The sequence below is a fragment of the Limanda limanda genome, chromosome 18 (genome assembly GCF_963576545.1).
Source record: "Limanda limanda chromosome 18, fLimLim1.1, whole genome shotgun sequence".
Classification (NCBI taxonomy): Eukaryota; Metazoa; Chordata; class Actinopteri; order Pleuronectiformes; family Pleuronectidae; genus Limanda; species Limanda limanda.
In genome coordinates, this window is record NC_083653.1 from 21,910,419 (window position 1) to 21,931,204 (window position 20,786).

General features: G+C 40.6%; 2 protein-coding genes across 2 annotated transcripts in view; both read left to right on the forward strand.

The window, feature by feature from the left end:
• Nucleotides 1-9,816, forward strand: part of lama4 (laminin, alpha 4) — a 31,246-nt gene extending 21,430 nt beyond the window's left edge. The window contains exons 22-40 of the mRNA XM_061091780.1: nucleotides 278-423; nucleotides 1,525-1,687; nucleotides 1,785-1,918; nucleotides 2,166-2,337; nucleotides 2,532-2,663; nucleotides 2,750-2,892; nucleotides 3,314-3,443; nucleotides 3,685-3,822; nucleotides 4,042-4,175; nucleotides 4,794-4,958; nucleotides 5,234-5,387; nucleotides 5,495-5,688; nucleotides 5,818-6,007; nucleotides 6,119-6,274; nucleotides 6,934-7,093; nucleotides 7,600-7,727; nucleotides 7,818-7,911; nucleotides 8,851-8,970; nucleotides 9,044-9,816. Coding sequence (XP_060947763.1) covers nucleotides 278-423; nucleotides 1,525-1,687; nucleotides 1,785-1,918; nucleotides 2,166-2,337; nucleotides 2,532-2,663; nucleotides 2,750-2,892; nucleotides 3,314-3,443; nucleotides 3,685-3,822; nucleotides 4,042-4,175; nucleotides 4,794-4,958; nucleotides 5,234-5,387; nucleotides 5,495-5,688; nucleotides 5,818-6,007; nucleotides 6,119-6,274; nucleotides 6,934-7,093; nucleotides 7,600-7,727; nucleotides 7,818-7,911; nucleotides 8,851-8,970; nucleotides 9,044-9,189 — 2,799 coding nt within the window. The 3' untranslated portion in view covers nucleotides 9,190-9,816. The remainder of the gene's footprint in view (nucleotides 1-277; nucleotides 424-1,524; nucleotides 1,688-1,784; nucleotides 1,919-2,165; nucleotides 2,338-2,531; nucleotides 2,664-2,749; nucleotides 2,893-3,313; nucleotides 3,444-3,684; nucleotides 3,823-4,041; nucleotides 4,176-4,793; nucleotides 4,959-5,233; nucleotides 5,388-5,494; nucleotides 5,689-5,817; nucleotides 6,008-6,118; nucleotides 6,275-6,933; nucleotides 7,094-7,599; nucleotides 7,728-7,817; nucleotides 7,912-8,850; nucleotides 8,971-9,043) is intronic.
• A 1,278-nt stretch (nucleotides 9,817-11,094) lies between these two features.
• tube1 (tubulin, epsilon 1) lies at nucleotides 11,095-20,701 on the forward strand. Its single transcript, XM_061091526.1, has 12 exons — nucleotides 11,095-11,244; nucleotides 11,409-11,482; nucleotides 12,298-12,350; nucleotides 12,438-12,486; nucleotides 13,012-13,127; nucleotides 13,876-13,997; nucleotides 15,737-15,924; nucleotides 16,004-16,176; nucleotides 16,963-17,103; nucleotides 18,441-18,581; nucleotides 19,498-19,672; nucleotides 20,336-20,701. The coding sequence occupies exons 1-12, from the start codon at nucleotides 11,220-11,222 to the stop codon at nucleotides 20,492-20,494; spliced, it is 1,416 nt and encodes a 471-aa protein (XP_060947509.1). The 5' UTR covers nucleotides 11,095-11,219; the 3' UTR covers nucleotides 20,495-20,701.
• The last annotated feature ends 85 nt before the right edge of the window (nucleotides 20,702-20,786 follow it).

Here is a 20,786-nt window from a genome sequence, read left to right on the forward strand (position 1 = left end):
CTGAATCTGTCTATATGTTTTTAGAAGGAAATTAACCAAATAAAAATTTAATACAACTTATATTGAATGCTCACAGGCACTTATGGTCTACTAGGAGCATTGTACGAGTAAATTATTATTATATAGTTAAATTATGTTCAACATGTTTATACAGGCTTTTTTGTCTCAGGATATATGAGGGGGCGAGTCATATTAACCAGCCGCCACTGTTGTAAACTTGAAAAAAGGCCATGTTGGGAAACCTCACTCTGTTGTTTTCTGGTGATTATTCCCTCAGGGTAAGAAAGACTACATGGGTCTGGCTATCAAGAACGACAACCTGGTGTACGTGTACAACCTCGGGGGTGAAGATGTTGAGATCCCGCTGAGTTCAAAGCCTGTCAGCCAATGGCCTGCAGTCTTCAACTACATCAAAGTAGAGAGGTAATTTAAATGGGCCATAGAAACATCCACTTTGTGCAAGAAGCACATGTACAAACAAATCTGTTCAAGTGGCCCATACAAATGATTTAACTTATATGTCAGATTCCCTTGTTTAATCTGATTGAAGCTGACATTTAAAGCTGTTACTGCAAACCAACAAATGTATAATTAAGAAAAACTACTTTTAGTACCCTGTGGATTCACTAGTAGCACTGTGGAGCAATGTTTCTTTAAGCAATACCTTTTAAATGTTCAACAAAATACTTTTAGTTGACAAATGTGTGTGTCCAAACTCTTTTAGCACATGCTGCCGAAGTAGCTCACATGTCATTATGTTATTGTTTTTTGACAAGAAAAGCAGTGAAGAAGAATATGATTGCTCCTCATTTATAAACACACGTGTACCAAATACAGTAAACAAATAAAAATCAACTCAATAGTTTACTCAGTAGTGAACACAAGTACTATATATTTCAGACTGTAATCATCCAGATGTAATTTTGTTTCAACACATCAGGATTTTCATGTATGTCCAAAATGTGACACTGCATCATGGGATTGTTAGCAGAAAGGAGTGTGCAACACATGGAATCTATGTTTCTATATTCTATGCAGGAACTATACAATGAAAACCTGAATACACCAAGAATCTTTGTAAATGTATTTTTGTTAGACCTCAAAGATATTAACAGTAGATGAAAGCAAGTAGTCCGGACTATAAACATTAAATAAGCTTTAAAGATTTAATTTTTTTATAAACATTTTTACAGTTAGCTGCTTTTACTTAACTTGAAAAGCACTGTCCATGCAGACCTTCCTTTAATCATTTACTTGGGTAAGTTTTCCAACCAGTTGCCTCGAGTGAAAAGTTAGGAAATAGATTATGCTAGTGATGAAATCAAATCTCAATTTGGCAACATTCAAACAAACCACTTATAACAAGTTTGTACACATAGAAAAATTTGCTCTGTCTTACTTGAAGGACGCTTGTTTGAAAAAGCGAGATCCATGGTATAAAAACCAAGCCCATCATCCCACGTGTCTCTTATTGTTTTAAAATGACTTTTGTTACCTTTGCCTCTTTGTGATTTCTGCCTGCAGGCTAGGCAGACATGGAAAAGTCTTTCTGACCGTCCCCAGTCAGAGCTCCACAGACGAGCAGAAGTTCATCCAGAAAGGCGAGGCTCCAGGCACAGACTCAATGTTCGACATTGACCCCAAGGATATAGTGTTCTTTGTTGGTGGTGTCCCACCAGATGTCATGGTAAAATATTTCAAAAATGCCCTTAATAAAAATAAATATTTATTTAATCACCAGTTTCTTTTTACATGTGACTGTGTTGTATTTGTTTTCAACCTAGCTTCCTCCTCCTCTGAGTCTTGCTCCTTTTGTGGGCTGCATCGAGTTGGCCTCGCTCAACAATGATGTGATCAGTCTGTACAATTTCAAGGAGACTCACAAAATGGATGAGGTGACAGCAACACCATGCCCCAGGTAAACATTTGCATGTCTGGATTAAGTCCACATTCTGCGTTCTCTCAAAATACAATCCACAGAGCAGACTAAAGAATATCTGCCTGTGGCTCATGCTTGTCAATCAGAATAAATGATCACACTATAATCAGCAGGATAATTTGGCTGCAGTTTGTTGTGCTTTTGAGATGTATTATTAAATTTGTGACCTTGGTGTTGTTCTTTGGTGGATCACATATCCAATCACATTTCTCGTTTTTTCTCTTAGGTACAAGTTGGCATTCTCACAGAGTCGCGTCGCCAGCTATCTATTTGATGGAACAGGCTACGCTCTGATCAACAATATTGAGAGGAGGGGCAAATTTGGTGTTGTTACGAGATTTGATATTGCAGTGCGAACAGTTGCAAACAATGGCGTCCTTTTCGTCATGGTCAATGGGGTAAGTCCAAAGACTGTAGTCCCCCTTTAAGACTCCACATGTTGAAATGTATTTTAAGACAGTAATTTGCCCTATACAGCAATTTCTGTGGTATTATATAACATTTCTTTCACGTACTATAACGGTTTAAGTAGAAACACATTTAATTATACACTGCAATAAATTATTATGGATTTATTTTCTACTTTTTGCAGGACAAATACTTCCTTTTGGAATTGAAGAATGGCTTTTTGCGACTAATGTATGACTTCGGCTTCTCCAACGGACCAAGGGTTTTTGAGGATAATTTACCAAAACTGCAAATAAATGACGCACGATACCATGAGGTACACTTCACATTTGTAATTTAGTTGGCTGAACATGCATGAGTTATGTTTTGCTATAACTGTTGGTGTTTGGGGTGTGTGCACAGTTGTCAATCATCTACCATCAGTCAAAAAAGATGATCTTGCTCGTGGACAAAAGCCATGTTAAATCGTTGGAGAATCCAAAAACCACACTGCCCTTCTCAGATATATACATCGGTGGGGCTCCGTCAAGCATCCTCAAATCCAGGTGAGCAAAAATAAAATGGCATAAGAGAGAAACTGATTTTATTTCTGAAAGTCTGAAGATAATTCATGCTTCTACATCAGTAATTACTCACCCTGTAGCTCTGTTTTGGTCTTCATTAACTCTAGTTATGCCTCCAGCTACAGTTGTGACTGGAGTTTCAGTTTCTCCGTACTTGTGCACAGACTTCCCTCCCTTTCTCTTGAACATAATATCTCAGAAATCTTCAGATTTGGCCCAAAATTAGATTTCATCTCAAGGATGAAGTACATTTTGTCAACCAAGGTCAACGTCTCTATGACCTCACAAAACACGTTTTTTGTCACTTTTTGTCACTTTTATGTCCTGCATATTGACGTCTTGTTTTGAGCATCATAGAGATTCTTCACTTAATGGTGACAATACTGTGTGCGTATCATCCCAGGCCAGAGCTGTCGGCTGTAGTCGGCCTTAAAGGCTGTGTGAAAGGTTTCCAGTTCCAGAAAAAAGACTTCAACCTGCTCGAGGAGCCTGGAACCATTGGCATCAGCAGTGGATGCCCGGAGGAGTCCTTTGTAAGTGCTCCTTCAAATCCCCTTCTCACTTTGTCACTGATGATGCACTGTTTATGTCCATCTTGAGTCAGTACCTCATAGATCAACACACATCTGCACCCACATTAGCTTTCACTGTCAGGGTGAGAGAAAATAGTTGCCCTACTGCTTTGTTTTGAGTTTGTCAAATCCTATCTGTAGGCTGCATGGTGAGTGAAAGCTTTGGGGTGATGAAAGTTAAATGTGTTTTGTATCATCTTAGATGTCCCATAAAGCCTATTTCACTGGAGAGAGCTACCTTGGATCCACAGGAAAGATTTCACCCTGCGACAGCTTTGAGGGAGGACTCAACTTCAGAACACTTCAGCCCACCGGACTTCTGTTCTACCACAGTGAAGGGGTACACACAAATCCATGTTTGTATTGTGAATCTGTTAGTTGAGGACAATTAAATTTTAGGATGGTTAATATTCGTCTAAGAATGCTGTGATGGAGAACAGGACTTTTTCTTTTTAAGACCTTCTTGTGCTGCTGAATGACAAATATGTTGTACTATGTTCCATAGTATCTATATAGCTAGTAACTAAATTATAACTACTTGTATTTTCTCCTTCTACAGTCTGATGAGTTCAGCATCTCCCTGGAGAACGGAGCAGTGGTGATGAACACCAGAGGCACAAGAGTCAAATCCCACAAGAAACAATACAGTGATGGAAGGACACACTTCTTAGTGGCCTCAGTGAACAATCAGAAGTAAGTGTTTGACTGTGCAGCTGCAGAATCCTGTCGGCAGTTGTTCAGCCCCCATTTGCAGAGTATTTTCACATTAATATATGAGGTTAAGTCATCAGACTTTTATTAATTTTACTGTACTATTGGTTTATTTTTCTTGTGTTGTCCCGTCAAAGTTTCATTTATATTATCGTTTACGTCATATTTGTGGCATGGCAATTCTCTTATTAATTGAATTGCTTGATTGCTTTACTACTGAGAGTTTTAATGACAAGCTTTCATGTGATCATAGACACTTTCAGATCTTGTTAATCAAGTGCATTGTTTCATTCCAACCCTACCAGTGAGTAGGTTAGATCACAATGACATTAACAATGGATGTGGTGCAACCCATGAGTATTGTGTAACCATATAATAATGTAATAATGGTTACTGACTCCTTAGTGGTCAGAATGTCAACATGTTGATGGCTAGCTGTGATCCCATTTCAAGATGGTCTCCAGTTTAAATATGCCGCAAAAAAAAAGGTGGTAGTTAAACAGATGGTAGGAAAAGTGGGTGGTGTGTACACTGAAGCAGGCCATTAGAAATTTGTATCAGAACCGATAATTGGTTAACTGGTATAACTGTGAACTTTAGGTATTCTCTGTTGGTGGATGACAAAGACAAGCAGGAGAAGAAACGTCCATCATCAGCCACAAGACCCTCATCAGGCTCTGCTGTAAAGACCTTCTACTACGGAGGGTCTCCAAGCAGCAGCTTCAAGAACTTCACAGGCTGCATCAGTTATGCCTACATCAACAGGTAAATCACGACAGCTGAGAGTATGACTGGAAGGAACATATTTATTTTTCTCTTTATAATAGGCAAACTGACCCCTTCATATCCCTCCCTTCTGTAACAGGGAATATTTAACTTTAGTCGCTGCTTATTTTCTGAGGATGTCACTCTCAAATAAAGTAGGTTAAGGACATGGTGTGTTTCAATGAAGACATGATAGCATACTGAGAGCATCTAAAGCTTTTACATGGCACTCTTGTACTCATGCACTCACACTCCTTCTCTCTGTGTTTCTGTAGACAAGACCGGGACATTGAGCCTGAGGACTTCCAGCGGTACACAGAGAAGGTGCAGACCTCCCTGCAGGACTGTCCAGTCCAGCGCCCCCCTGCTGCTCTGCTGTCAAGGCAGAGGGAGAACATCTCCAGGGCCAAACATGGCCAGTCGCAAAAGGTATAAATGAAAGATTGCCTTCCATTAAGATTTGCTTTTTGAGGATGTATGCTTTTCGTTTGGTTGTAAATATTTGAGCCACACTGACACTAAGTAAACTCTTAAAGGTTACCAGGGATAAGTCCAGCCTCCCTCTAGGCCTGATGGAACTGAAGAGTGATGACCAGGAGCCATCTGAGCTGAACATTGAGCCCTGCTACCTCTCCTCAAGTCCCAGAGCATCTCACCAAGCCTTCCACTACGGTGGCATCGCCAATAGCAGACAGCACTTCACAGATTTCCCAGACTCCCTTTCAGAGAGGTACATGTAGCAGAACTATAATTAACCTCGAGGTCAAGTTCTTTCAAAACTCACTCTCACAGAGTCTTTCAAGGATTTCTGTGTGTCTACACTCTACACGCATGACTAAATGCACCTTTCACCTCCCAGGTCCCACTTCTCCTTGTCCCTGAAGACTTACTCATCCTTTGGGCTCATCTTTTATGTATCTGATGTCCAAGAGGACAATTTTATGGCTCTGTTCTTGGCGCAAGGGAAGCTGGTATACACCTTCAATGCAGCAGAGCAGAGAGTCAAAATCAAGAGTGAGGAGAAATACAATGATGGTGCATGGCACAATGTAAGTTTATGCAGGTATTCCATGTCAGTAATGAATCTATGGTTGTGCAAGTGCTTGTTTAGTTATGTGGCAAGATTAGCAGTGAACACCTTCTGTTTTCTCCCACTGAAGGTTATTTTTATCCGTGATGGGAGTGTGGGGCGTTTAATAATTGATGGGCTCACAGTCCTGGAGGACAGAGTACAGGAAAGCAACATCTCCTGGCATGTCAACAGTCCCCTCTATGTCGGAGGAGTTCCTCCTGGGAGAGCTCTGAAGAATGTTCAGGTATGGGTAAAAGCTGATTTGGTTTAATGTTTTAAAATAAAAAACAGACACAGCACGGATCACTTGAATTACATGGACTTTATATTAAATATCTGTAATTAAGAGCCCTTTGGCATCTGCTGGAAAGCACACGATATAGTAACTCTGCTTATTACACTGACATTAAGAAATCACCACTGCCACACTTTCCCCTAGAATTCACCAACCCTGATTTTTAAAGATGCATAAAGACGTTTTTCCCCCAACTGACAGATTATCACTGAATAAAAAATAGAGATTTCCTTAACATGACAAGGTAGGGCGTTTACCTTGGCAATGATATGTGCTCTCTATTTACGACAACAAAGGGGGTTATGTTTTCATCACAGTTTATCTGTTTGTTTGTTTGTTAGAATGATTAAGCAAAAACTACTAAACTATTTCCATTAATTTGGTGGCAGGGCATAGCTATGGCCAACCCATTACATTTTGAGTGGGTTCATATAAATGGACAAATCCAAGAATTGTATTTAACATGGCAAGAGGGAGTTAGCTTTGGCAGTGGCTATGCGCTTTCTGAGCAACCTGCTAGTTGCTTGTGATCTCACTTTAATGTCTGAATACTGCCCTATTCTGTTTGTTTCTACTTATGATATAAGTTTCCCTGCACTTCTCTTTAGAGAAACTCGGCATACAGCTTCACCGGCTGTTTGAAGAACCTTCAGCTAGATGGACTGTGGCTGCCCTCTGTGACAGAGACGTTTGGGGTCACTCCTTGCTTTGACGGACTCTCTGAGGCAGGAACATACTTCTCAGAGGAAGGAGGATACATTGTGCTAGGTAAGTGTCTAGTCGGCCCAGGTTTGTTAATCCTCAAGCTCCAATCTGAAAGGAATTGAATACTACTTTTAAATCTTACATTTTGTAAGTGTCAGTTCCCAAGGAGGATGGGGGATGTAAGGTAAAGCTCTGAGGAACTTAGGACTGGGGCTGTGGCTTTTGAATTTTTCAAGTAATTTTACATACTAATATTCATAATAATAATTATTATTATTTTTCAATACAAGTAACAATGTGCTATACAAAAAATATGAACCAAATCAACATAACTAAGATATAATAAAAGCAATAGATATCACATGATAGAAAAATTTAAGAAGTGAGATAAAATGTTTAACCGATTCTGATATGGTTACATTTTTCGGATTGTGTTAGAAGATGAGCGGCATCATGCAAAAGGCAGTGTAGAGAAACATGGCTACTAAATCCAGTAAAAAGGTGGGTTCCAGAATGGATAAAGTACCGTGAGCTCACTTCATCTTGTCCTGTTGGCTTCTCTCTCTCAGATGACTCTTTTAACCTGGGGCTGAAGTTTGAGCTGGTGATGGAGGTGCGCCCCCGTGTGGCGTCTGGGGTGCTAATGCATTTGTTCACAGCCGATGGCTTTATTACCATGTACACCCATCAAGGAGCAGTAAGTTATTTGGACAGTTATACAGAAAACTGCACACACAATGTATCGTTTTTTTCAAAAGCATGGACACAATTTTCATGTTTTTTCCAGGTTGAGGTTCTTGTGAACGATGGAACCCATGAGTTCTCCACAAAGGTGTCTCCAAAACAAGGTCTGTGTGCTGGCAACTGGCACAGAATTACAGGTGAGAATCTTCTTTTTGACCATAAAAAAAATAAATAATTAATCTTTATACCGAACTCTATAGCCTCTTTAAAGAGTGTTTGAGGGCACTTAGCTTTTCACTGTCACTTGCTTGTGCTTTTTGCTTAATCGATCCTTTGGTGTGATTACTTTAATTATTCATGTGATTACTGGGTTCATAAAACTAATTTATCAAATTAGTTTTGAAAGTTGGAAGTGTAATAATGCAAAATTAAATCCAGTGTGGAAGAATACAAATTCCTTCAAGTCCAAATTCTGTGGCTGGTTCAGAATAATTGTATTCACTGCACATTGGAGACAGGAATCACATCAAGGCAACATAATTCTGTCTGATGGTCAACATTCAGTGAAGGCAATCATTTGAAATATTTTCTTCTACAATAGAAAGTAATTTGACAGAAAGAATATAGAAGTACGTGTTTCCATTTGATGCCACCTTTATGCTGCTTTGTATTTTTCCATCTTCTCTTCTGCTTTTCAGAAGAAAACAATTGTACTTTTTGCTCTTTACTTTGTAAACACAGCTGTAGTGTGGTGGCAATTCCTGCTCATTAAAGAGCAAAGTTAGCGCTGGTCTGTAAATTGAATCCAGCATCTGCAGATGGACTCACAAATGTCTAATCAAATACATGAGATCTGCAAATGAGCACAGAAACAAGCAAATGTGAGCATTTAATACCTGTTGGTTCAGTCAGGACTTTGGCTGGGATGAATATTTTTACTGGGAGACATTGGTAACCCCAACCCTTTCTTGAGTAAAGTATCTGAAAAATGTGATCACCACTGGAAATAAACGAGATAGTCCCAACAGTAAGTCACAGCCCTTTGGCTTCAATAGAGAAACAGTCAGTCTGTACCACAGATTAAATATTCTGAGGAGCTCTTTGACTAAGCTATTGCATCTGTCCTGTATATCCAGTGATCCGAGATGCCAATGTTGTCCAGCTGGATGTGGACTCTGAGATCAGCCACATGGTGGGACCTGTGAATGCCAGCTCCACGGACACTACAAAGCCAGTGTTCATAGGTGGAGCTCCAGGTGAGTAAAGAGTAACATCTTCTGATTTCCACTTTCTCATTTCTGTACTTGCTGACACTCTCTGTCCTTTCAGATCTGTTCCTTCCAGAGAGCCTTCCCACCAGAAAGCTCTACATTGGCTGCATGAGGAACCTGACCATCAACAACAGCCCAGTGAGCTTGAGCAAAGCTGCCGTGGTCAGTGGGTCTGTCAGCGTAGGAACCTGCCCAGCAGCATAAAAGATAAACATTGTCAATGCCATCACTATCCCCAGTAGAGCAATGACCAAACACATTAAACAAGTCTCTTTCTGTTAAACATAACCATTAAGACAAGTACTGTCATTCTTTTCAGTCTGTCAGATTTTTTCTTTGTGTATGTCTTGAATTTGTTTATACAGGGAATTGTCCCACTTATGACCAAATCCTCCAAATGTAATCATGGAAGAACAACATCCATAAATCTGTCATCTCTGTAAGATCAGGATCAGAACCTTCCTCAGTGATCCACTGTGTGTCCATGATTTAGACTTTTATCGTTTTTACAGTCTGAAAGACACATTTGATGATGTGACATTTAATTGTCGACGACCCAACTTAATAATTGGCACATTTTTATACGAGCTAAAAACCTTCAATTTTTTTAGTTTTATCTCTGATTGAATATATAATGTGTAACATCATAACCTTGGCTTCTTCCCTGTTTATTTTTACAGTATTAGAAGTCTGCTATTTTTTGTTAGTTGTTTCTCATAAAATGAAAGCATGAAGTTTTTGTGGATTAACAGCCTTCATTCAACACTTATGTTATGTAGTTAAACGTAGTTGTTAATAAGTAACCATGCTCATCCATTCATCAGTTTATAGCTGTTGTATTAAAATCGTAATACAAAAACTAGACATTCGTTTTTTAATGACTATATTTTTACTGCCTTTCCTAAAAATGTTTGCAATACACATAGTTGTTTAAACCTTTGACCAACTGTCAACCTCTTATTTTATGGATCTAAACAACGCAATACATGCAGACGCAAACAGTCACAAAACACTAAAGGGTTTCAATTATATTATACTGTATATGATGTATATATACATATATATATAGAGACAATCTTACCACAGGCATCTCACAGGACAAATACTGCATATTTCTTATAGCATATATATATATATATATTTTTAAAGAACTTCAAACTGATTGGTCCATGTCCCTGATCTTTAAATAATGCAGGCTACAAAAGTCGCTGAAACAAGAACTTTACCTATCATACATCTCGTTCTTTGTGGACAGCATCATCCCCACCAAAACTGTCACAATCAAAAGGAGATCATCAACAGGAAGATATGAGTCTTAACCAAAGAGGTCAAACGTGTCAAAACATATCAAATCTGTCAAGTGGAAGAACAAATAATAACTGGAGGAAGAATTCACACAGGGGATCCTCCGCTCAGCTTGGCAGGGCCTGAAGAACGTGCTGCTCACCTGCCCACGCCATGACTCTCCACCATCTTCTCCCTTTTCCATGCTTTAACCTGCCTGCTCCTGCTCCGACGCCTCAGGATCATCTCCCTCGTCCTTCATCCATAATCAACACCCTTTTCTCAATAAAACCTCTTCAAAACCTTCTACCTCTGTCTGTGTGTCTGTGTCTATGTCTGTGTGTGTTACAGTGTTCGTAACCAGGTTACGCTTTACAGGATTGAACAGTGCATTACCTATAGTAGGAGAACATAACACAGGAAAGTCTGAATTTTACAATCAAGAGGGAGCTTTAGAACATGTTATGCTCTACTGTCCAAAATATGAAGTTGAGAGAAGAGAACTGATACTGAACCTTGAAAAAGATTCATGAGATCCATGTTTGTTACAGTATCTCAGAGGAACCAATTTGATAGAGACAATATGAATTTATTTTCCTTTTTATTTGTTATTTGACTTACATATAAATGATAATAACAATGAGTGAATTAAGTTAGGTTCCAGATCCATGCTCCATACCAGTTGGTGGCGGTAATGCGCCATAACGCTGTTTGTCAGCCGCCATAAAACATCAGAAAGAAGAAAAAGAAGAAGGTGTTGCCCTGGCAACCTCTCCAATATGCCAGTTTCCAATACACGTCATCAGCAGCCGACCAAACACAGCTGAGGCGCGCGTTTAAAGAAACATTCAAAAGGTTTAATCAATCTTCGTGACGGACGGTTGTGGATACATGTGAACATGAAGCATTGAGGTGTGAAGGTGTGTGACCGTGTGTGTGTCGCTGCGGCCATGACACAGTCAATCGTTGTCCAGGGTGAGTAAGACACTCCGAGCAGCTCTTTGAGGTGGACGTTAGCTCAGCTAGCTGTCAGCTAGCTGCTGTTTGCTGGTCGATGGAGCAGATGCCCTGCTCGTTCACTTGGTTCACGGCTCATTTTACGAATCCTTTCCCTAACAAGTGACACTCGTGTTCTTCAGTTGGACAGTGCGGGAACCAGGTTGGCTGCAGGTTTTGGGATCTTGCTCTGCGAGAACATGCTCACGTCAACAAGGTTTGTGCAAATACACACAACAGAACTCAGTGACAACTCAGTGAGGGACACAGACCACCACAGACAGCTCACACTGCATCCGGTACTCTGTATTTGAGAAGACGTGTTACACTAGACTTGGGAAACACGTGAAAACGATGACACTGTAGCTGTATGCATTCCGTTTCCATGGTGACACTTGAATGGAATGTTGCATGGGTGAATTCATGTTTTAACTTGGTCTGCCAGCTATTGCATGTCCAACATGTATGTGTCTGTAAGTCACAGTATCTCACTCTCAGAAGAGAACTGCACTGAGCTGAATTCTGTATTTTACATAAAACTTAGCAACGCAACATCTTCCAATAGTTTTTTTGTGCTGTCAAACATAACCACTGTGAAACAATCAGAAAATTACGGTTTGTGTCTTTGTTTCAATGCTTTGTCTTCAAAATCAGTGCTCTCCCTCTTCATTCAACCTATAGGTCTCTCGACCACCACTGCTCTCGCTCTCTCCCTCTCTCTCTCCTCGCTGAATCGGGGACGTGACAGTTGTTTGAACATGTTACATGAAAACCTGGAGCCCATAGGACCTTATACGGGGCTCGAGAGCAGAATGAGTTGTTTGGGGACATTTTCAGAAAGGTGGAGCAAACAAAAGAGAGAGAGCGATGGAAATCTGTTGAGATGTTTAAAAACCTTGAAAGTGTATTTTCCATGATATGGATAGGCCATGGAAGACTATCCTTTTTTGTCATATCCTTTATAGACAGAAATGCATCACCCTCAACCATGTCTGAGCACATTCCTAACAACCTTCTCTGTTTCCTATGCAGATGGGAGAGTACGATGAGGCTCTCGGTAGCTTTTTCCGGAATGTGGACTCAAGGTAATCGCAACAATTACGGTTACATTGGTTGAGGCAGTGCCTGCCAGAGTGGTCTTAACGTAATCCTTTTCTTACTGGCTTTTCCAGAAATAGAGCCTGTGGTGTCGGCGGGAGAATCCAACATCTTAAGGCCAGAGTAAGTCCTGTCAATTCCAAGGGATACAGTTTGAAAGAACCAGCTTGGGAAGGATGGTTAGGCTGTAACAATCAACCAACAGCAGCATCAAGATCCATGCAACAATTTAATGGTTTACGATTCAATATAGTTCATATTGCTGTCTTTAATATTTTGCCTCAAAGAAGAACACTGTTGGATTTTATGACTTGTCAAAATCCCGTAGTGGGATAGGTTACAAATAATGATCATCAACAAACTCCTCTGTATTGAGTACGGAGGAGTTTGATAAAGTTTTTACTCGTACTATCTGAACTAAGAACATTTGGAGCCATTTTGAAGTGGAATTTCTTATCTAGATTTAGTTAAAAAATTTAGTCTGTACCCAATTCTGCAGAGAACCTCCATGTGGATTTTTTTCAAGCTCAACTTCAAAGAGTTTTGGGAGTGGATCATATCCATGGATGATATTATTGGATCAAATGAATGTGCTGAGAGTCTGGAAGTGAATGTGTAGGCCTCATATTCACATATTTAACTCCACAGGCGGTGCTGGTGGACATGGAGGAGGGTGTGGTCAATGAGATCCTGCAAGGCCCACTGAGAGAAGTGTTCGACAGCACTCAGCTCCTCACAGACGTGTCAGGTTCAGGCAACAACTGGTGAGAGACAGACGAGCCATGGGATACCACCTCATAAGCTCACATGGCCTGTAGCAAGTGTTCTAAACCATAGTTTTTAACATGGGTACTTATCGCAACATGCAATTGCACTACTCATACAACTGGGTGCAAAAAAAAATGTCCCTTGGTTGAAAGGATTCATTTTGCTTTCTTATACAACCAACACACTTTAAATCCTTGAGAATAAAAGAGCAAGAAACATAGATTGCGGTAATGCACCTTGACATTAGGAGCCATATGCCAATAAACCCTACAAAGAAGAAGGAAAAAAAGCTGTAGAATAGTTTTATGTCCCATTGTCCTCTCTTAAACCCATCTCATACAATTTAGGGAAAAGGTCAGTGGTGTCTCTCAGCAGGGCTGTTGTGGCTGTTATAGTGGATTCCCACTATAATTTATCCTTGGCCTGACAGGCATGACGGCTCAAACGTTTTTTTTTAAAAGTATTTTACAGTGAAGTATTCACTAAAAATTAATTTGTATTTTTGGATCATTGGTCAAGCCGATGATTTTGGAAAGTCCTTCACGTTTAGTTTGAGTCTGTTTCAGATAAATTCCTTCACACTACTTTCGATTTCATGAGTGTTTAATGTGTGTGTCAAAACTGATTTAAATTGCTTGATTTTTTAATAATCAATCCCAATTAAAAAATCTCATAATTGACTTTATACGCAACACTTCTCATCATATAGGAACTTGACGGTAACATACCTGCTTGCTTGTTCAGGGCGGTTGGACACATGACATACGGCTCATGCTACAGGGAGCAGATTGTGGATACACTGCGAAAGGCAGCAGAGCACTGTGACTGTCTGCAGTGCTTTTTTCTCATCCACTCTATGGGAGGAGGTAAGGCATGAAAGTGTTTGAGCATATGTATTAATGGTGGCTTAAAACTGTGCGTAAAACATTACCTCAATTCATTTATTATGCACAGATTACAGTTCAGATACATTTATAAAAAACAATTTCAACTATATAGTGATGCAAGACATTGTTTCTTAAAGTTCATACTGTTAATCCACTGCTCATGCGTGAAAACAATCATGTTTAAATTTCCTGTGACCAAGTTTCTGTACTTAAATCTAAAGAGTCTTGAACAGAAGGACTCAGTTCACCATTGCTTGTACTGATGTTTCCTGCCATCCCACAGCACAGCAATTATTTCCCCAAAAAACTCTTCTCCATCTTTTCCAACCTCCTTGACCCCCCCCCCAGTCCCCCTCCTCCTTCCTCCCTTCTACCATGCCACTTTGTCAACTACTTTACACAAAAGATAGATGACATAGGCTCTTCATTTTCTGATCCTCCTTCTAAAACTTAATTTCCATCATCTTCATCTTCGTCCCCTTCGCTCTCCTCTTTCACCCCTCTGTCTCCCAATCAAGTTCTTACCTTGGTAACCTCTGCCCGCCCGACGACCTGCCCCGTGACCCCATCCCCTCTCACATTCTCCCGTCTATTGCTCCTGACCTTCTTCCTCTTCTCACCCATCTTATCAACACTTCCCTATCTACTGGCTAATTCCCTAATTCTCTGAAGGAGGCAAGAGTAAATCCTCTCCTGAAGAAACCCACCCATGACCCGTCTGCAGTAAATACTACAGACCTGTCTCTCTTCTTCCCTTTGTTTCCAAAACTCTCGAGCGCGCTATCTTTAATCAACTCTCCTCCTATCTAAATCACAATAACCTTCTTGACCCTTTTACCAGTTTGGTTTCAGGGCAGGTCACTCAACTGAGACTGCCCTCCTTGCTGTCTCTGAGCAACTTCACACTGCTAGAGCAGCCTCTCTCTCCTCTGTTCTTATCCTTCTAGACATCTCTGCTGAGTGAGAAGGGGAGAATTACGTCCCCTTTTCACTCAGAAGGCGGTGCAGGTTCTGGTCCAGGCCCTGGTCATCTCACGCCTAGACCACTGTAACTCTCTCCTGGCAGGTCTACCTGCTACTGCCATCCGACCTTTGCAGCTCATCACTATTGCAGCAGCTCGACTGTTTTTTAACCAACCTAAATTCTCTCACACTACTCCGCTCCTCCGCTCCCTTCACTGGTTACCAGTGGCTGCCCGCATCCGCTTCAAAACAAACTTTACACCCCAGCCCGTTCACTCCGCTCTGCTTCGGCCAATCGGCTTGTTGCTCCCTCACTGCGAGCTGAACACTCATCAAAATCACGACTGTTTGCTGTTCTGGCTCCTAAATGGTGGAATGAGCTCCCCATCGACATCTGGACATCAGACAGTTTACACATCTTCCGCCGCAAACTAAAAACACACCTCTTCAGACTATACCTTGAATAAAAAAAAAATAAAAAACAATTACTAACAATTTTTTGAAACTAACAATTTAGTAGCACTTAAATGGCACTTACTTATAGCATTTTGTAGTTTTGCTTTATTTTTGATGAATTTGTACTTTCTTGATTCTTGTTGTTCTTGGTTTGTACCCTCGGGGTTGAATGCACTTATTGTAAGTCGCTTTGGATAGAAGCGTCAGCTAAATGAAATGTAATGTAATGTAATGATCAGGTTAGTGGTTGAGAGAGCTTCCTCCGTTAGTGCCAGTAATTCTTCCTGACTGACTTTGAGGTACTGGTTCGGGCTTGGGGACCAGAGTGCTGAGCCTGCTGGAGGAGGAATTCCCAGAGGTGTGTCGAATTGTTACCTCAGTCTATCCATCTGCTGAGGATGACGTCATCACCTCCCCTTACAACAGTGTCCTGGCCATGAAAGAGCTGACAGAACACGCTGACTGTGTCATTCCAGTGGAAAACCAGGTTTGTTCATGTGAACATATCTAGTGTATGTATGTATCTTAACAATCAATAACTTTTGCCCCCCCTCACTCTCCTCCAGTCATTGGTTGACATTGTGAGTAAGATTAAACACATGTCTGACGGTGGAATGCCGGGGCGGGTGATCAAGAGAGACAGCACCATCATCTCTGGAGAGGGCGGCCTCAGCGGAGCAGGGAAGCCCTTCGATGCCATGAATAACATTGTGGCTAACCTGTTGCTCAATATTACCAGGTATAGTATTACTGTGCGTGTGCTGAAATAGAGTCAACCCCTGTATACTGAAGGAGTGGAGACTATCACAACATTTACTTTACTACTAGACATGCTGAGTTTTTCTCTTTTTTTCGTGGTGATGGCAAGTGTAATATATTAAAGACACTTCTATAAAATGTTATACTAAACTACTAATATAATAACAATACTGAAATGAAACCAGACATAAAGTGTTTCTGTAGTTAGAGCTCCTTGTTATTAGATTGTCTTAAGTCTTTGGAACAGTATTTCCCTTTTAGATGTGGTGTTCAGCTGGGTTGAGGGATGGTTGTGAACACAACATAGGATGTATGTTACTACATTCAGTGGGAACCTGAGACATGTATAAGTGTGTTTTTTGTCTATAAGTCATGTTTTGTCTTTATTTGTCTCTATCTTATCAATAGTACGTGGCCTGTAGTTGCACAATGGGGCCACAGTGCATCCCTGTTTCGTTTGTTTGCACATTGCACAACCACAATCCTGGCAATGGTTTCACACTATTCCACTGACTGATAATGCAACACAGCAATGTGCCAAAACAGATAAGAAGACAGCCTGCAAATTTTAAGATTACTCATAATGCATTTTGGTGATAGACAGTGAGTGCAAACAGAAAAATTGTGTATTTATTTCACAAAAACATTTGATCGTCGCACAGAATTGAAAATTTCCTGATAAAGTAACAGTATATACCAATTACATTTTCCGTCTGTGCAAAAGTTGTCACATGAAGTGTCCTGTGTTATTTATCTTGGGTTTCAGCTCAGCCCGTTTTGAGGGTTCTCTCAACATGGACCTGAACGAGATTGCCATGAACCTGGTGCCTTTCCCTCGTTTACACTACCTGGTGCCGAGCCTCACCCCTCTGTACACGCTGGCAGACGTCAGTATCCCCACTAGAAGGTCGGTTGCATGGCTGCCATGGCTGCTATCTTTACCTCACAGTTGTTCAGACTCCTGCAGAGCTCTTGTTTACTGTAGTTCACATGAACTCCATCATCCTCTTAACATGAGCCTAATGTCGACTTCAGTGATGAATGATTGGGGAAGCCTCTCTAGTGACGACCCTACCAGTGTGAAAGGAAGAGTGTACATTGTCATTTGATTGGTGATGAAACGGCAGGACACGACAAGGATATTATTTTGATATCAATATTGTGATTGAGCAAATACGGTCAAGTCAATAATTATATTTATCTTCAGGCTCTGAGCTCGAGCACATTAAGTTTGAAATAAGACTCTCAGCTTTAATTTGAGCAGGTTTACATCAACATAGGAAGAACTGTGTGAGAAATAGAAACCACATGTCAGGTGGCAAAATGTATTGGGACTCTTTGGTACCAAATAAAGTAGTGGTGGATGTTGTTGCATCTACGATTGTGGCTGAGGGGTAGAGCGGTCTTCCTCCAACCAGAAGTTAAGCAGTTCGATCCCAGTCTTCCCCATCTGCAGGCCAAAGTGTCCTTGTGCAAGATGCTGAACCCTGAATTGCCCTTCATAGATATTGCCTCTGCTGCTAATAGATGCACAGTATGAATGTGTGTGAATGGGTGAATAGCAAACTCTACTGCAAATCGCTTTCAGTGGTCATCCAGACCAGAACAACACTTTATCAATACAAACCATTTACCATCTTTTTCCTATGCAAAACATGGCTGTGAATTTTTTTCCTGATCAGACTCATAATCTTACCAAGAAGCAAAAGATTCTCAGAGCCTGGCTTTCACATTAACAGGTCGAGACTGCTGCCACTTCAAGTTCAGAGCTATAGGCTTGTGATAGGGAAAAACACCATCCGACCCACCACCCAACCCACCACCTCATAAACAACTACCATGAAAGTGGCCTTGTCTGAGCCATTGAGAGCAGCTTATTGGTCAGACAGAGTGGCGGCTGCACTGAATAACCCCCAGAGCTGAATTTATGTGACTGTATGAATGCCGAGCAGAGCTGGGTGTTTCTTAAAAATATCTTGCGTTCTCAGCAGAACTTCCCTGTATAAATAGAGGTTCAAAAATTCTCCTCTCAAACATTGCCCCATTGGTCCTCAGACAAACTCAATTGTAACTGTAGTCTCTGCAATGCCTTTTTATTGAGTAAAGCCAGGATATAGAGAATGAAAACCAAGGCTGTTACTCACCAGTTTAAAAGTAATATCTGAAATTAATTTAAGACACTGATTTTTTTTTTATTCTCATGACGAGAAAATGTCTTTTCTGTGCTTTCACCCCTAACTCTAGACTGGATCAAATGTTTAGCGACGCCTTCAGTAAAGACCACCAGCTATTCCGATGTGACCCGAAGCACAGCCTGTACCTGGCCTGCGCCCTCATGGTCAGGGGGAAAGTGCAGGTGTCGGACCTCCGCAGGAACATTGAGAGGTCAGAGTGCTGTACTCCCAATCAGTCCCTGTCGGCACCAAAACAGGCGGCGAGCCAGTGCACCCACCCTGATAGGCCCAAAGACCTTCACGCCGCTCTCAAATAGTAGGCCCATTCAGCAGCGACAGCACTGACTCATGACTAGTCCATTCAGTAGCCTCCCCTCCTCGGCTCCCCTTCACTGCCCTCCCTGTAGACCCTGTTTTCATACGGCATGTTGTCAAGAGAAGCGGGTGTGAGAGCAGAAATTTAAATGTGACCATGGTGTAAAAGAGGAGGAAACGGACGAAGAAGGTGGAATAGCTCAGAAATATTGCCCACTAGAAGACTCAAGGACACATTTAATCACTGGACATGTGTTGTAGCATTTTGTGATTTTGGTCCTTTACATGGGTCCATTTTCATGGAACGAAAAATAACTCAAAACTTCGTGCTGTGTTTTTAGTACTCACAAAAATTACACTCCACAGAATGTTGTACACTCTTTCATTTATTCTATCAAGCAAAACTCCTAAACATTGTTGGTTCCAGTTGCTCAAACATGAAGTTGCTGCTTAGTCGCGTCCACAGATACCGTGTATGTTTAGGGAACTTTGGTAAATCGCAGTGTCTACTCATGGTCTACATGTGAGATGTTATGGGGATATCTCTAAACGGAAGCATCTACAGTAAGCTACCATGCAATGCATTTAGGTAATATTGTCAAATTTAAATGTGGGAACCTCTGGAAAATGTAGCTTCACATGAATGCAATTTCAACAAAAGTGATGTAGAGCTGATTTATATGTATCTGAGATTATTGATTCCTCCATCAAATGAAATTTAAAATGTTACTGCGTCAGGACATTTTTAACCCTAAATTATTATAATTTATTCATTTTATATATATTAATTTTTTTTATTGTCCCTGTCCTAGATTGAGGCCTTCGCTCCCCTTTGTCTCATGGAACCAAGAAGGCTGGAAGACGGGCCTGTGTTCAGTGCCTCCTGTGGGTCACTCTCACGCCCTGTTAGCCTTGGCCAACAACACATGTGTGAAGTCTAGATTCATGGAGCTGAGAGAGAGTTTTACCAAGCTCTACAGGAAGAAGGTGCATTTAAAGACATTGCATATTTGAGACAATGATGTATGATGTATTTATGCATTAGGGCTGCAAACTAACAATTATTTTATTATTTATACAATTATCAATGATAGCTAAAAAGCTATTGTTCTCAAATTGATTAAGTAGGGTATATATACAATTTCAAAAAATATTTAACAGAGACATTTGGCTGCACAGGGGAAAGCCGTGTCCAAAACGTTGTTTTCGGGTTGTCCATTCATATTTACACACATCTGTTCCACTCTTTGAAAGCAATATCTCTGCAAAACTTAAGGGAATTTTTTCACATTTGCCACAAACACTCAGTTGGTCTCCAAGATGAGCTGATCAGATTAGGTTGCGAAGGTCACTCAGACATTAAAAGATTTTTGGTCGTAATTCTTACTTATTTTCAGGCAAAGTTGTCTTGTAGGATAAAGTGCTTTTGACAATGCTACTATATAATCAAAATTATCTGCAAATCACTTTTCTGGCCATTATATATATCACCAAAAGTCAGGAACAGAAGGGAATGTTGTGATGACTTATGCCCTAACCTCCCTGTTTGGTGGAGGCAAGAAAACTCCAGGCAGTAGTTTCAGTTTTTAACCATCAAAAAACTTGAATATTGAAGTTTGTATTTAGTGACTCTTTACTTTTTTTTTGAAGGCTCACTTACATCACTACCTGAATGTTGAGGGGATGGAGCAGAGAAGCTTCTCAGAGGCCCTCAACTCTCTCAGCTCCTTGATTGAAGAGTACGATCATCTTGATGCCACCAAGGGGAAACTCATGCATGATGCAGCCAGGCTCAGCATCGCCAGATGAAGGTCCACTCCGTTGCTAACCAATTTAATTGTTTGTTTGTTTTTTGCTTTGTTTATCTGTTTGTGTTTTTATTTCAAAAATGATTTCACATGAACAAATTGTTTATATACACCTTTTATAAGTTAGAAATCCAAATTGTCTTATTCATGACCAGATTCAATATTTTCTCTGTCTGAAAAATAAACGGTCAAATTAGTAAGAGTTAAACTCGGATTTGCCATTGTGGTCTCCCTGACCATTGTATAATGAGATAGTATTATGAGTCAAAACTGCTGTTACAGCTACTCCACTG